This window comes from Maniola hyperantus, chromosome 3 (assembly GCF_902806685.2).
Source record: "Maniola hyperantus chromosome 3, iAphHyp1.2, whole genome shotgun sequence".
In the NCBI taxonomy this organism is placed as follows: Eukaryota; Metazoa; Arthropoda; class Insecta; order Lepidoptera; family Nymphalidae; genus Maniola; species Maniola hyperantus.
This window is the reverse complement of record NC_048538.1, coordinates 9,377,857-9,395,993: the sequence shown is the minus strand read 5'-3', so window position 1 is coordinate 9,395,993 and position 18,137 is coordinate 9,377,857. Positions and strand designations below refer to the sequence as shown.

The following is an 18,137-nucleotide window of genomic DNA, read 5'->3' as shown; positions in this document are numbered from 1 at the left end:
ATGGATACCTCATAACACAATTCGTCCTTCAAAAGTGAATGAAACTGGGCAAAAGTCTGTTCCCATTGTGTTAAGGTCAAAACACATTTAACAAAATATCGAGCTTGTGTAACTGTCTATGTTAGCCTTATACAAATTGGTTAAACACAAACACAAAAGAAGTTATTAAACTATTAAATATACACAAGCAAAATACACAACAAAAACAATATTCTTTAAGTTTATCCTAACTATTTTATCAATTATGTTCCTATTCCAAAATATTGTTAATAATACAAGCACATATTATTACTATAGTAAACAAAATATAACAAAATAAAACTTCCCAAAATTGAATAAATGATTGTAAGGTGCAGTATCACCTTTATGAGTACACAGTGTGTTACAACCTTTACAATTACAAAAGTAAACAGGCAGCAAAGTTGCAATGAACTCTGACTAGCATATTATCTTTCAAAAAAACAAAGAGATTGTGCAATGGTTTGATGACTGTTACTTTACACTTTTAACACATAACCTAAAATACAACAAATCTGTTTCTAAATGTCACTTTAAACTACCAGCATTCAATTAAACTTAACATGTTTTGTGTGTGAAGTAGCTTTTATCATAACCTTAACACAGCTCTAAACAAAATTTCAACAAAATAATGAAGTATCAAGTCACTGAAAAAAAATTGTTCATAACTTCATACTTGAACTTAATGTAATCTCTGAATATAGTTTATATATTTAGTTTCACAAGTTGTAACTCTTAGTATTTATAAATGTATGTGTGTAACTAGTTAACAGCACATAGCGTTTCAAAACTTTAATTATACTAAGTTACCGGAATTTTCAAACATAAGATGTACTTACTATTGAAAGCAATACCCAACAACAACTCAGTTAAGCAATGTTTATTACTAAACTGAAGGCAAACATTCACTTATACACCTCCAAGGTAAGTCAAATAACATAATTGAACGGCATAAGCACCATTTATAATGTGTTAATTAAATAAGAAAAAACCAATGTTGGACTATACTCAGAAAATTACTTAAACTATCAAACAAAATTTCTAACTATTAGTTATTATTTAGTTAGTTAACCATAAAAAACAGCTTAGTGCTCTTTGCAATGTGTCACTACTTAGAAAATTGTACAATCAGCGGAGTACATTTCATAAAATTCACAAAATTTCTCAAAATATACTGAAATAACTATATAAAAAAAACGTTCGGGCGCCATTTGTAAGGGTGGTAAATTGGGCGGAATAGAAATATACCCGGATACGGAATAATCTACCACCTTACAAAGATTAGAGAAAAAATAATAATTTTAATTTACTTGATCTATCTACCTAGTAAAGAATAGAAGCTAGCCGTCGACTCCCTTGTAATGTATATGAGGTGTTATAAATGAAATTTGCTAGATGTTAGGCAAAATTGTTTTTAATGTAACTTTTACCGGGGTCGCTTAATACATAGTGATGGCTAATAATGCTTAGTTATTCTAGCTTAATGCCAAGACTTAATTTAGATACATTAGAATGCCTTAGGTAGATAGTACATAAAATCTATGTTTTAAATTTAAGATGCCATTGGCATGGAATAGACAATGACACAGTAAAATTTATAAAATTGTTTCAAAATAAAGCTCAGTAGTAAAGACAGGGTTCTTACTGTACACATACACTAAGAAGGTTCACTAAACTGTTCCAGGATACAAACATTTGCTTACTTGTAGGTGCGAAGACTGCAAGGTAGCTGGACGGCATCGGCCAAGATCCAAAACTCAATTTATTTGATTCTTCACAACCGAAATGTTTCATTACAAAGATTTTCACCAAGTCTTATCCATAGAAATTAAGTTGCCAACGTGAATGTGCAAAAGAAATAAATACGAAAACCGAAAACTAAAAACGGAAACGCAAACGGAAAACGGAAACGGAAACCCTGCAACAAAGAAAAACAACAAGATTATAATTTGTGCTGTGTGAAAATTTCGACACGTGGAATTTTCCCGATCAAACACAACTCACCTATTGAACTCCTGGCCACCAATGGTTTTCAGAAGTTCACCCACAACCCATTATCCTCATTTATTTGGGAAGGTAAAGTAACTGGAACTGAAAGGGAAAATCATGAAATTAGGATTTTCTCTAACCAAACCGCCATTTTGTCGAATCCACATTACTTGATTTTTCACTCACCATAATTGATGAAACATTGAAATACGTTAGGATGACTAAATTTATGACTATTGTATTTTCCCAGGCGAAGCCATGGGCGAAAAAGAGTGAGATTTTCCTGGAACGAAAAAAATTCGTCTTCACATGTTGACTCCAGAAAAATTCTAAATCTCACCAATCGGTGTTGCCAGACGCAACCCGATTGGTGAGATTTAGAATTTTTCTGGAGTCAACATGTGAAGACGAATTTTTTTCGTTCCAGGAAAATCTCACTCTTTTTCGCCCATGGCTTCGCCTGGGAAAATACAATAGTTATAAATTTAGTCATCCTAACGTATTTCAATGTTTCATCAATTATGGTGAGTGAAAAATCAAGTAATGTGGATTCGACAAAATGGCGGTTTGGTTAGAGAAAATCCTAATTTCATGATTTTCCCTTTCAGTTCCAGTTACTTTACCTTCCCAAATAAATGAGGATAATGGGTTGTGGGTGAACTTCTGAAAACCATTGGTGGCCAGGAGTTCAATAGGTGAGTTGTGTTTGATCGGGAAAATTCCACGTGTCGAAATTTTCACACAGCACAAATTATAATCTTGTTGTTTTTCTTTGTTGCAGGGTTTCCGTTTCCGTTTTCCGTTTGCGTTTCCGTTTTTAGTTTTCGGTTTTCGTATTTATTTCTTTTGCACATTCACGTTGGCAACTTAATTCTATGGATAAGACTTGGTGAAAATCTTTGTAATGAAACATTTCGGTTGTGAAGAATCAAGTTAAATCGAGTTTTGGGAGCTTGGCCGATGCCGTCCAGCTACCTTGCAGTCTTCGCACCTACAAGTAAGCAAATGTTTGTATCCTGGAACAGTTTAGTGAACCTTCTTAGTGTATGTGTACAGTAAGAACCCTGTCTTTACTACTGAGCTTTTATTTTGAAACAATTTTATGAATTTTACTGTGTCATTGTCTATTCCATGCCAATGGCATCTTAAATTTAAAACATAGATTTTATGTACTATCTACCTAAGGCATTCTAATGTATCTAAATTAAGTCTTGGCATTAAGCTAGAATAACTAAGCATTATTAGCCATCACTATGTATTAAGCGACCCCGGTAAAAGTTACATTAAAAACAATTTTGCCTAACATCTAGCAAATTTCATTTATAACACCTCATATACATTACAAGGGAGTCGACGGCTAGCTTCTATTCTTTACTAGGTAGATAGATCAAGTAAATTATTTTTTTTTTCCTCTAATCTTTGTAAGGTGGTAGATTATTCCGTATCCGGGTATATTTCTATTCCGCTCAATTTACCACCCTTACAAATGTTTTTTTTACGACAATTGACAACGAAGCAAACGCCATCTATTGTGGCTCGAATGAACTCTGAACATCGACCCACGCGTAGTTCTGCACCTTGATGCTAGGTGGCACCAACATACTTTGAACAAAATAGATTTTAATTAAAAGCGAAACGCTAATTAGTAGTTCAAAATTTACAACGTCACAGTACATGAGATAAGATGATTGAATTTTCTCATCAAAATTCTCCATAAACTTATTATTTGCTTGCGCATAACGGTTACTGCATTGCGAAACACCGCCACGTATACCTGATTTTATGAATGCAATTTTATCGTAATCTGTAAGCAGATCCAACGTTACTTGTGTATACTTTAACATTGCGTCCCAACTAAGACCTGGCGCTGTATAATATTGAGCAGGATCTAAATCGTAAGTTTTAATACATACGTTTCTAAAGTTTTCAAAAATATCCGTTAAAAGGAGAACATCTGTTTTGAGATATAAATCAGAGTAATCACTCATATTACGACATTTAAAATGATTCCAGACATCACTGGCATGTTTATAATCCTCATTTGAAATAGAACTGTTTGTAAGTGTGTTGAAAAAATTATCTTGAGTGGGGAGTGATGTCAACTTTAAGGATTCAAATGATGACATATACTCATATGGATACACACCTTTGCGTTTTAAATAAAGAAGATCCTTTTCATTCTGAAAATTTCTGCGCAATTCAATGAATTCATCATCATTCAAATTATTTGTTAAGGATTCTAAACTATACGATAAAAATTTAAAAGAATCAATAAATCTCAATTCAATTTGGTTTTCATCGATTTTTAACATTTTTGAAAACGAAATGTATCGTTCCTTATTTTGAGGTATGACCTTTACCACCCCTTCTGAAAAGTTTAACGCGTGTACAATGAAATGAGCATCATAGTTACTAAGGTTATGCAGAATTACAGGGATAAATCGAGGCGTGACAAATTTTTTGCTGCAACTTTTATGGCAGACACCTGTGAAAACGCCAGTGTACTTATTATAATCTATTTTATAAGCTGAATCTAGTTTTTTATTACATATATAGCATATAGTTGCTCTATTTATTTTTTCATTAATATCCTCTGAGAGGGGAAGTGGATTGATTTCAATTAAATATTCGTTATAAATGCGGTTGACGTCGTCATTTAGGTGTTCCATAAAAACTTTTGAACAGTCACTACCCGTATACGTTTTGTATTTAGATAGACTATCATTGAATGTGCATTTGATATAGTACCCAAAACTATATACTTCATGCTTTTGAAAATTTGTTGTATATGAGGTAGATGGATCATTATCACATCCTTGTATAGGATTTAAAAATGCTTCAAAATCTGCATATACAACAAAGGGTAATTTTAACTTCCTCTCGTGTTTATGGAATGTTAGTTTAGCTTTGTTAATGCCTGGTAAATCTGTTCGAACATGATTACAATCGAACTCCTGGTGAGATTTTAATTTACACTCTGTTTGAAAATAAAGCAAGCAACCGTCGCAAATATAGTTCGCGTGTTGATGTCCATTTAATTGGCAACTAACTAGTCGGGATAGGTTTTTTATATAACAATAATGACCGGTAGAACTATTATTTATGTGAAGTAAATTTACGTGTTTTTGTTTTCGGCATTTTGTGAAATAGAGTGGACCAATGACCTTTGTGGAATTACTTTTAGTATCACGTTCAAGTCCAAAAACATTAATACTAATATTATTTAAGCGCTCAAATTTATATATATCTTTCAACTTTACCGGAAATGGAATATCTTTAAAACTTAAAGAGTTTTGTTTAGATGCATATGAACTCACTCTGTCTACATGATTGTTAACTGGATACAATGCGGAAAGCACAGCCCATTGAAAACATTGATAGTCATTATTTTTTACATTAATTACAGCATGCTTATGTTTTATATCTAAGGGTAGATCTATATATGAAGATCCTCGTAACGGGTTAAATTTATTTATGTTTAAATCAATGTAATTAATTTTTTTAGACTCCAACCACTATCTTTCTTTTCAAAATTACAAACTTTATTTGAAATTTCATCATGCAAATCTGAATAAATTTTATTGATTTCTTGCTCTAAACATAGAATATAATTAATGGTTTGAAAATCAAAAGAATTCTCTAAATTTTTTGTTGTTTGAATAAATTCCCCACTTAAAATGCAATTTACTTTAATTGCCTTATATTCCTTTAATAGCTTATCAAGCAACTCATAAATAATATTTTTAATTGAGTTTAGGAAATATTCAGGTGTTTCGAATTCTGAATTAGACGACGTATTCTCATTGGAAATCCTGTATGTTACTATTCTTCGACCGAAAGCGTTTTCTATTATTTGCACATTAGCTAAGTTTTGAATGGAGCTATTAAGAAGTACATTATTTATATGTTTCTTGCTTTTAAGGTGGCTGGTATAGTATTTTTGATTAACATTTGTTTTACAATAAGGACACTCGACACTGTGATTGTTTGCGGGACTTACAAATGAGGTAGATCCTCCCTCCGTTGATGTTGATGTCGTCAATAGCCCCGTAGAAGTAGAAGGTTCTTGAGAACATGGTCGCTTACTCGAAGACTGTGTGAGCACAGTAGCCTTTCTTTTTACTCCGGCTCCAGTTTGCCCCGAACTAAAAAATAAAAATACAATAGTTAAAAATATGTTCTGAAAAATACACCTTACAATTATCTTTATTGGAATATAATTTACCATTTGAAGCACACATATTACAATATGCTATCATAGGAAACACCCCATCAATTTCATCACAAACAGGGGATGTCATGGAGACAGAATGACCACTACATGGAGTATAAAACGGTTTAATATCTGGGTCCTCTAACATCCATCTAGGGAGTCTATTAGATATATACCACAACCGGATGTTTCTATGAAACTTATTTAGCACAAATGATTTAGTAAATACACTTATTTCATCACTGGAAAAAGCTTCCATGGTTATTATTTTTCTATCACAACTTGTCTCTGAATGGACGTTACTAGAGCTAAGCCCGGATATTTATACACAAAAAACCCCCTCTCTGTCAGCAATGTGTTTAAACAAGTTTGAACTTCAGGGTCGAGGATGGCGGCATTACATTAATAATTTATAGTCGCACACCTAATATTCGATGAAATTTTTGAAATACAATAGATTAAAATAAAAACTGCTCGCGGAAAAAAATTAAAAAATACTCACGAATAAACTTGATCTCGTTCGGTTTCCATACATAGGTCAACTAACATCGTGTTCAATTCGACTTCTTCACAAATTGCAACCATTTCTTCATCGTAGACCGAGTTGTTCAGCTCACACAGTTGAGACGACATCGTTGTAGGTAGTAAGAAGGAATATGGCGCGACTGCTTTAGAACAGGACTCTTTTATAATTTGTTTCAAATTTGTTCAAAGACAAATGGTAGGGAAAGTACACATTATTTAAAAAATATATTTCCGTAAAGTGTCACTCACGGGTTACTGGCTTTTGTTGTGTATTCACAGCGGGTAAGGATCGCATTGTGTCTGGAAGACCAACCTTTCAATTGTTATATTCTTATCTTAGGGTTCTGTAACTCAAATAGAAAAAGGAACCCTCGATCGTGAATTTTGTTAATTCTTTGTTAATGAGATAATAAATATATTTTAAACTGACACGAGAGAGCAACTCACATATTTTTGCAAGAGAACACATTATCATAAAAGCTTGGGTTAATTTTTTGTTAGTCCTTCTTAATGGGATTATAAATCTTCGAAACAAACACGAATGTACATGCTCTGAAACACCTGCATGCGATATCAGTTTTTGCATCTACCTAAAGTTAATGGGCGATAAAAACAGATTGAGTGGACTAACTAAAAAAATCAACGACACGATCGATCGTGAATTTTGTTAATTTTTTGTTAATGAGATAATAAATATATTTTAAACTGACACGAGAGAGCATCTCACATATTTTTGCAAGAGAACACATTATCATAAAAGCTTGGGTTAATTTTTTGTTAGTCCTTCTTAATGGGATTATAAATCTTCGAAACAAACACGAATGTACATGCTCTGAAACACCTGCATGCGATATCAGTTTTTGCATCTACCTAAAGTTAATGGGCGATAAAAACAGATTGAGTGGACTAACTAAAAAAATCAACGACACGATCGATCGTGAATTTTGTTAATTTTTTGTTAATGAGATAATAAATATATTTTAAACTGACACGAGAGAGCATCTCACATATTTTTGCAAGAGAACACATTATCATAAAAGCTTGGGTTAAGTTTCTACGAAATGCATTGCTATCAAATTCTAATTTACTTATTCATTATAAACAATATCAGTCATCCAATATGGTGATAACATGATAAACTCGTATTTAAACATTTTATGAAAATACAGTCATACATACAGAAAAATACCTCCTTTTTTAAAGTCGGTTAAGGACAAAATTGTAGAAATGCATGGATCGACGGGTGAGGGGATAAGGGGCGGGGGGCATTGTTAAAACCCCCTGGCGCCGGAGCAGGTACGTATCCCCGATGAAAAAATGAGAAAGTGACGCCTTGGACATTCCGAAGTTATTTTGACGCGTACGGTACTCATTGTTAGAGCTAGCGTAGGTAGCAGGTACCTACAGCCTCGCACGCAATCATTCACTAGATGAGTGGTAGGAGATTCCAATTGCCCTTTTAGTTTCCCGCTAACGACCCGATCGATATATGTTAGGTTAGGTTAGGTTAGGTTAGGTTTGAGCCAATGGTCTAAAAACGGCGAACATCCAGAGCCAATGGTGGTGGTCTTTTTTTGTGGGCGGGACAATTTTTTTTCGCGGACCCCCCGGGGTGGCCCAGAATCGACTTTCTACACTACTTAGGTACGTAAATAGCTGCAATTTTAATCTAAAATTAGTATCTAGAAATACTTTCACGCACACAATATTATTTTACTAAATAATACTGGAACGTACATATCGACTGAACTGGCAACCGGTGAGTTATCTCAATTTTAACAACTTTACAGGATGAAGAAAAAAATGGTTTCCTTCAACTCCATAGTGATTGTATACCACCTCACAAAAATTTGAATCTTTAGTTCAAATTTTTGTTCCAAGCAATATATGTACATAGATCTGGCGTGAATAAAGTGAAATCATCAAAATCCTGAAATAGGACTTGTTGCCTTAAACTTTAAAGTGATATACCTACTATTTATAGTGTATAAGCCCATAGATTAATTATTGGTCTCGCTCCGCTCTGTATAGCCCATTTGAGTCTTATTTATTTTGAACTAGGTACCTACCAGGTGCCCGCGACTTCGTTCGCGTGGTTTTTCCGGAATGGTTTGATTTTCCGGGATAAAAAGTAGCCTATGAAAAGTAGCCTATGTCACTCACCAGGTTTTTAACTATACCCATGCAAAAAAAACGTCGACCCGTTGCTCCGTTGCGATGTGATTGAAGGACAAACCAATAAACCAACAAACAGACACACTTTCGCATAAAACTTAATATGGGTAGAGCTTTATTCGGATATTACTTACTGCCACAACACAAAACAGTAAAACATGGTATATGTTTTACTGTTTTGTGTTGTGGCAGTAAGTAAATAAGTAATATGCTTATTTATTTAAAAATACTTACTAAGTACAGTTCTAAAAATATTTTGATCGTGTCTTTTGATTTTAATTAAACCTAACAACAAACCAACCTGATTTCTCCTGTTTTTTGGCTGACTTCTTTATTTTGTTATTTTCAAAAAAGTTTGATATCCATCCTGGTTTCTTTTGTGAGCATGTCACTTTTTGTTTTGGCACTTTGGTTGTTTTCGAAGTCAAACGAACGCTTCGTGTCGTCGAGCGCCGCCGCGTCGTGGTCGTGCGCTGCCGCCTTGTCGTAGTTCGTGGCCGGGGTGTTGTGGGCGGGCGTCGAGTGGTCGATGGTCGGGACTTCGCCGGCTTCTTCGTGCTAACCCTCGAAACCTGACTCACACCGTTCACCCACGATTGCTGTTCAGTAACATTAACGTACATTCCTTGTGGAATTCGCGTATAAGAGCTGGTGAATGTCTCAATAATCGGCGGTATTTTTGTCACATAAAAGTTCGTATAACTCGAAATGTTAATAGTGGTTTTAATAACTTTATCATCACCTTTATTAGTTTTCTTGGTCATATTTAATTTTGGAACTTTACTTCGGAGAAACACTTTGGCATGAGGTTTTACTGCGACGGGTCGCGGCGGACGCGTATTTTCATAGGACTCCACATATTCGTCCCAGAGCGTGAAGGGGTCCGAGGACTCCGAGTCGGAAGTATCGGTAGAGTGTGAAGGCGGGTGGAGTGCGGCCGCCGCGCAAGCCAACAGCGCCAGCAGCGCCAGGCGACGCGCCATGTGGTGAGCGTGTTCGCATGGCGAGGTGCGCGCGCACTGTACCCGCGGACCGTCTTGCCTCCGCCAGCGCAACCACCTTCCCTGCCACTGCCATAATGCGACGATCTCGCTTTCAACGCACCCGCTACGCCACTAGGTCAGCTCAGCCAGGCGAAATACAACTCTCCATAGGGCATAGTCCATCTGACAATAGGGATTAAAATAGGTAGCTTCATTAACATTTAGAGCTGGTACTCTCGGTCTATTCTCTGTATTATAAATACAGTATTAAATGTAATGTATTAAAAAATATAACACAAGTAGTAAGTACCTAGGTATTTTGAAAATTTTAATCGGTGGAAGCTTTATACCTGCTATAGGTATGCTAGGTATACGCACTCATCCGATCCGAGTCCATGAAAATCATAAAAATACATTCCGAAGTACTTATCATAGAACTATTTGTATGGTAGCTTATGACATAATATGACGTAGATATTTTTAATGTCCGTATTTTCTCAGATTCGGATCGGATGAGTGCGAGAGGCTAAAACAGCATCATCCTCATGATACACATCATCATCATTACCAACATATTCTTTGAAGCAACTAAAAATAAATTAAACTAACTTGCAAATACACGAATAAAAAAAAATAAAAAAAATTAAAAAAAAAAAAATGCGTGAGCACTGAGCACTAAATGCTCATTACAACCATGCTCGCCAGGGGTACGCACACCCGTTTAAGTTCCTACTTGATGCTTTCACGCAGGCTAAAGTTTTTTTTTAATATTACAAAATTAATAAAACCTAAAGCTAGCCTTATCTTATTACTAAATAACAATCATGCCCGCGTGGAATGGTGCCAAGAATACTGGCTGCATTTCCGCGCTGGACAGCCAAGCTGATCTGTTGCACAAAAAATGAGCCAGCCCTTCTGTCACCAGAACAAATAGGTAGGTTACCAAATTGTTCATGGTTAACCTGTGTGGCTAGCACCTTCGTGAAAAGATGCTGTTCTTAGTTGTGGTCACGATGTGGCGATTATATTCATCGATATGGCGATCATTATAAATTATAACATTATGAAAGTATAAAATAATAATAGCACGCATCTACTTAATTTGAGAGGTTTATGAAAACTTAATAGGTATACTTATATCAATAGAAAGAAAATCTTGAATATCGTGACAACTGACATAATAGTACCTACCTGCCTAGCTAGTATTGTGTAATAGTAGGTAGTAGGTTTGATTTTCTGTCGCTTAGTATACTTATTTTTATCCTACTTATATTTATACCTTATGAACTTAGAATTTACTTGTCTTTCATTTGACATCCCGTTCGATACGACTGGATAAAAAAATTCAGAGATCCCCACTTTTTGGGATGTAACAATAATTAACATCCGTCATATTGATCTCTGATAGCATAATATGTAGCTGATGACACCTGGGCTATAGCCCGAACCTTCGAACGAACTGAATGACACTTCATTCATCAAATTTGGCTCACTAGTTTAGGCACTAAGTACGGTGCAACATACCTACGTTAATACAAACAGATACTTACAAAGACTGCTAAAATCACAACTCTTCCTTTTGACTTTGCCGTATTCGGGTAAAAAACCAAAAAGGTCACATTTTCTACAATACCTTCTGCTTGTCAGATCAGAAAGTTAGTTTTTGCGAAATTCCTTTTTCCACACGCTCATCAGAGTCAGATGCTATCTGCGGATATTCACATTTTTGGCCGAAAGAATAGCTAAGTATTTATCATCATTCATCATTTTTGTTAGCTTTGCCGCAGATTGAGAAAAAAATATCATTTAATTATATTTGTCATTAGAATTAAAGTTTTCTCTATTACAAACAGCGATATGATTTATATCAATGATAGGTATAGTAGTTCACTCTGTCAATGGTTGCAAACATGAAATCGTCGCATAACTTCTGACTTAGGTTCTGACCCCACACGCTTAGTTACCTATTTGTATAACGTCCACTTGAACCATATTTTCACGAATCACGAAAACGAATATAGGTAGGTAATACGAATGAGTGCACAAACGCCCTAAGTCGTTTTTTGGCGGTGTTGAGATTAATTTGATGCAATTTAAGAATTTGCTAGATTTGCTGGAAAACATCCAATAAATAAGTAGAAGAAAAAAGTAGGTAATAAAGGTCGGTATATCCATCAAATAACCCAAATTTCTGGAAATATTGTTTTTTCACTTTCCTGTGTTGCTAATTTCGACGCGGTGTAATAACGAAATGTAATATACATCGGTTCTTTGAGTTACCAGCCGCGAAAAGGTTTAGCAACAAACGAATGACGAACTTTCTTATTTAGTACGGATACGGATCGTAGCGCAGGTTTGTTGTTATTGTTAAAGAGAAAATCAAAGCAATATAAATAAACAAATCGTAGTAGATAGGTTATAGGTACCTAGGTAACTTTGATGCGTGAAATGTGGCACGCATTAAACGGTCGGTCGGTTAGATTTCTTCGATCAAGTTCATTCTGGATATTGATAGTTGATACGCTACAATAATATCTCGACACATTTTACGTATCACTGACTCATATTATGATAGTTTTTAATCATTTATGCTTTTGAATTTCTTCCGAAGCCAGTTATTCTCCACTTTAGATTTATTTTGAATTACATATTCTTTCACTATGGCTTTTCCTGCGACTCTACGTTCTAGTCCGCATGGATTTACTTTTTAAAGAATTTCTTAAAATCCTTTCTCAGTTTTTTGAACTCTAAATAGATAAACTATTAACTATTAAGTAGGTAGGAATAACTACTTATATCGTAGGAACATAAAGTGCGAGCAAATGCAAGTATACTTAGTCCAATCTGAAGTTGCAGTATTGGTGATTTGCGCAGGTAGACCTAACCCGGCTGAGATCTGTTTTATCGTACCTACCTAAAGTACGCGACAGGTAAAGATGGCAATTGGGGTATGAGGTGGGGGGCGTCCCGCACTCCCGCACATCAACCGCGCTATCCCGCACCGGGTTAGCGCAGGGGGTGTGCGGGCGTGCGTGGCGTATCTTCCCCGAACGCCATCTCGACCTGTCGCGTACAGGGGTAGGTAACTGTATTGTATTTGTTTTGCACGCACTATTATATTATTTAAGGTATAGGTAAAGTAGAAATGCCCATGACTTCTTTCGAAGTAATTTATAGAAATTTTATAATTTCCAGTACCATGACAGATTAATATTGAAAAGTTGTGTGACTGGTCAGCAGTAGGTAACATTTCTATATCGGTAGGTACCTATCCTACTGTAGTACACTTCTCTATAAAATTAATGATTTCGTTTTATTAAATAAGTATATAGTTGTTAGGTAAGTATATATCATTTACTCATTTTCCTTAGCGAAATGCTTCAATAAGGAGTAAAAGAAACATAAACAGCTTCGGTCAGTGTGCAATAAAAACACTTTAGATGAAATTCGATTCGAATACCCCAAGACAGATCTCAACTACCCCAAATTCCAAGAAAAAATTACGCAACTTTTCAATTACTAAAATTTGAAAAAACTATACCTAGTCATTTATGAGTATCTCATAATATAATGTTGCTCAAAATATCTTTCAGTATGTAAAGATAGGTCAATCATAAATGGACCTAATTAGAAAAATTGTTTATATAATTAACCGTAATAATAACGTCAGATCATCTCATATAAATTCCTGTCTAAATTACCCCAATGCACCGGTAAGTAATTAGTATAATTATATTTGTATGTAACTTTATTATCCTCCCTTACCTCTACCAAGACCAGCACCTATAGTGCACTTATAGACAAAATCCGTTCGTCCCTAATTCCCTCGTTAGTTAGGTAGGTACTTAGACTTACCTAAGTATTATAAATTAGAATTATTATTTTAACTCTCAAATATGTTGCAAAATCATACCTAACCTCAGGATTGCCTTTTTTATGAAGCTGTAAAGGCCTCCCAAATCGTAATACCTACGTAAGTACCTACATTTTCATTGCTTTGTTAAGTAGGTATAAAGGTATAGTAGCAGTATTAACATAACTTAATCTTAATGACCTACATACACTTACCTACAAGAAATATGGACAAGACACGTTAATTTTTACTGCAATAGTCTAATGTTAAAATTATATTTAATTTTTAATAAGAACAATAATTGTTTCGACCGCTTTCTAAGTAGTTGTGGTCTGATAATCACAAGTCAAGAGTCACAACTAAGTAGTATAGGTACATAATCGGCAAAAAATCTTAATAAGTAAGTACTTAAAATCTTTAAAAAATTGTGCGAGCAGAAATCTTAACGCTTACTTAACACGTTCCCCGCAGCTGATGATGTCAAATGCCCCAAGTAATAATATCACACCACCTGTAAGGTACGGTGCGCTGATTGAATAGGTACCTACTTTATATAGAGACGTCATTGTGCATTACGTTTATTAGCTTTAGTGCATATTTTTTGAGAACGCACTCGCCATTTTTGCTTTATGTGTCGTGTCAGTCAACTGTCAACAGACATGTGAAAAGTACGATTTGCGTCCTTAGTCTAAAGGGTATCTTGTAACCAGCAGCCAAATAACCTAGCCACTTGAACAACAAGAGTTAATACACTTATATTACAATTTTTCAGTTTGCAGATTTAGAAGTAGTACGAAAAAAAACTGACTTCCTAAACCACTACAAAGAAAAAATAACTTTTGTTTCTAGTTTCTACACGTGTAGGTATGTATCTTGAAGTCGGGCGAGCTACACGCTTTGATTTCTAGTTTATTTAATGCTCGCCCGACTTCATACATTTTTTGGAAGTCGGTTTTTTTTTTTTTTAAGCTTTTTAGTGTAAGTAGTCATTGCCTGATATCTAAAATATCAATTCAATATCAGAAATTCCCGAATCCCCACGGTTTAGGAGTTCAGTACCTTGCAGCATCAGCATTGAGGAGTTGGGGTCCGAAGTTCAATGGTGTAGTCTATGCTTGGCACCAAAAATAATATTGCATCATCCGCAGTTCCTGAATCACTATAGTTTAGGAGTGCTGTACCCTACATCATCAGAGTTGAAGAGTCAACTCTGATGATGTAGGGTAGGGTCTGATGAGACTTGTAGTTCAAGCATAAAGTCGTTGCTTGGTACCTACAACATAATTCACTATGAACACTTCCTGAATCTTGATAACTTAGGCGGCCAGTAACCCTGCAGCATCAGGATTGAGGAGTTGGTTCCAGAAATTTAAATGGGACCACAACATTAACATCCTCTGTTGATTAATACAAAATTTTGCAAATTGGTCCAGAAACAAAAAAATGAAAAAAACGGGCTGAATTGAGCACCACCTCCTTTTTGGAAGTCGGTTAAAAAGTTCAAATTCTGTGGCGACTTCTAGTATCAGTCGTCATAATAGTAAATAGGTACTTCACCCAGGAGCAGCATGACATAGCTCGCTCCCCCGGACCACCAAGACTTGCCCATCTTTGGCTGTACTCTGACTTTCCTGGGACTGACTAAGTATGTTATGCATTATACATTCCTTTTATTGCGGTTTGCAAAGAACAAAGTGTTATCTACAAAAACTGGTTTTTCATTTTCTGCGATGATTTTAAAATTTAAGTTTCCGGCTTCAATATTCTGTTAGACATGGCCCGCAAGGGGTTGGGAGGGGATTTGTGATTTAACAGAAGCACATTGGGTATGTACAAAGTAACAGCTGCCTTGGTTTGAGGTTAGTTTTTAAATATAAGTAATATTTTAATTTATAATGGCATTTACCCATAGTCATAAAAAAATTCATGGTGCAGTGATATTTTTTTATTTTATTTTTGAATTTCTTTAATATTCCAAAGTGCCAGTCCCAGTAACACTGTATTGCTAACTAGTTGTTTTATGGTTTTAACGTAGAAATTATAGGTCTATGGTAGAAAACAACTAAGTACCTATACTGACTACTGTACCGTTAGATTGGCATAAATTTTAATAAAGTTTGCTTCATTAAGTCACTTTCTTGGTTAAGAGCGTGCAAATGCCTTAATAAGTATTACAGTTTTACTTCTGTAATTTATTGCGAACCTAGAAAGGTTTCTAGCTTCATTTCCTTGCAATTATTTATTTTCTACTAAGTAATATCCTCTATTAGTAACTTAAAAGTTTATTTTACAAGGTTAACAGGCTAGTAGACCAATTTTGATGCAGTTTTTGAATATCTCCAAAAACTGTAAAAAATACGCCTCCTGGGTCCTAAGGATCAATCCTACCAAAGGAATATCTTGTTAACAAAACGCCGTATAAAGTAGTTCATGATATTGGAACTGAAAGTTTGAGTTCATGAAATTAGGAGGTTGTATAAGTTACGGCTGTGCATTTCATTTTACGTAATTTAACAGCGCAAACATTTTGCGGGCGCTTTATTTAAAGACCAATATTCGCATTCGCATGCAAATGTGAAAAATTCAACATTCGTTACAAATCACTAGGTAGGTATACCTAACAAACTACGTCTTCACGGTTTATGATAATTTGAACCTGCTGACTGCTGTGTATTAGGATTAAGTACTTACCCAATTAAGGAGAGAAGCCGGAGTTCACATAGTGTTGTATGATGTACCTACCTATTGTTAGGACATTATAAAATCATGTGCGAGGTTCTATGAGGATCAGTTCAGTAAAAGTTATTACAAAACATATATATATACAAAATTTGAATCGAGTACCTACCCATGTAGGTATAAAACTACATACATGCAATAGGTATTCAGTAATTGGGTAGGTTTGTAGAATGCCTTCTAGTCTAAGATCCGGTATTAAGAATATACATATATGTACCCAGTCCCACATTTCTTATTTAATTATGATAGATAGAATATGTGCTAGATAATGGTCTACATAGTGATACATTGCAAATACGTTGCCTAGCCAAATCACATGCCAATGATGTTAAACAATAGATAAAAAAACCGGCCAAGTGCGAGTCAGGCTCGTGCAATGAGGGTTCCGTACTACAGTCGTATTTTCCCGACATTTTGCAGGATAATTCAAAAACTATGATACATAAAAATAAAAAATAAAAATAAAATAAAAATCTTTTTTATTGGAATAAACTTTTACAAGTACTTACGAATAGTCGGATGCATCTACCACTGGTTCGGAATGCCTTTCCTACCGAGAAGAACCAGCAAGAAACTCGGCACAGCAGAAAAATGAATAAAAATCTGTTTAAGAATGCACAGGTGAAGACCTTTCATATGATACCCCACTTGATATACAGTTATCTTACTTAGAAAATTGAAAATACTAATTATTAGTTCGTGACCACAATTTAATTTTTTTTGTGTGATGTAAGTAAGGGAAAAATCTGTAAACCGTGAATTTATTACGGTTTTCAGATTTTTCGCCAAATGTCAGCTATAAGACCTACCTACCTGCCAAATTTCATGATTCTATTTCAACGGGAAGTACCCTGTAGGTTTCTTGACAGACAGACGGACAGACGGACAGACAGACAACAAAGTGATCCTATAAGGGTTCCGTTTTTCCTTTTGAGGTATGGAACCCTAAAAATCGATCAACTTTCGTGATTATTTATTTATGAAAGTCGAGCATCAGCTGAGATAATATACCCCCACAGGGAGTTAATAAAATAAAGGTTGCCTACTTTCCCCTCTGCGCAACTATGGGGTTGCCAGGTATAAACAAATTTTTTAAAAAGAAGAATAGAAACAAAAGAAAAAGTTGTGTAAAGACAACCTAATATACGGTTGGATTGGGAATAAAATATTCTTTAATTTGCTATTAAATTCAATTAAATAACAGATGAGGGTATATTAATAACACTTTTGTCTGTTTATGCCCCATAATATGTGTGCAGAGGGGAAAGTAGGCAACCTTTATTTTTTCAACTCCTTATTTCAGCTGATGCTCGACTTTCATAGATAACTAATCAGGAAAGTTGATGGTTTTTTTTATTTTTATTGTTTAACATCATCGGCACATGATTTAGCTAGACAACCTATTCGCGATGTATATCTAGGCAACCTATACGTAATATATAATCCAGTATATAGTCTCTATCACCATTAAATAAAAAATGAGGGTAGATATTTCTAACACCGGATCTCATACCATTCTGAGTTCTGGCGTATTAATTGTCACTTAACCTTTGCACCTTGAATGTAATTACTGTCAGTCAATGCACGGGTAATTAATTTAAAGAGATTCTTTGAAGCAAAATTCAATTCCTACTATTGTACA

General features: G+C 35.0%; 1 protein-coding gene across 1 annotated transcript in view; it reads right to left on the bottom strand.

The window, feature by feature from the left end:
• The window catches only part of LOC117996286 (carboxypeptidase A2-like), a 37,579-nt gene extending 23,507 nt beyond the window's left edge, over window positions 1–14,072 (bottom strand). The window contains exons 1-2 of the mRNA XM_034984334.2: window positions 13,972–14,072; window positions 9,222–10,086 (exon numbers count right to left, since the gene is read on the bottom strand). Coding sequence (XP_034840225.1) covers window positions 9,222–9,903 — 682 coding nt within the window. The 5' untranslated portion in view covers window positions 9,904–10,086; window positions 13,972–14,072. The remainder of the gene's footprint in view (window positions 1–9,221; window positions 10,087–13,971) is intronic.
• Between the last annotated feature and the right edge of the window lie 4,065 nt (window positions 14,073–18,137).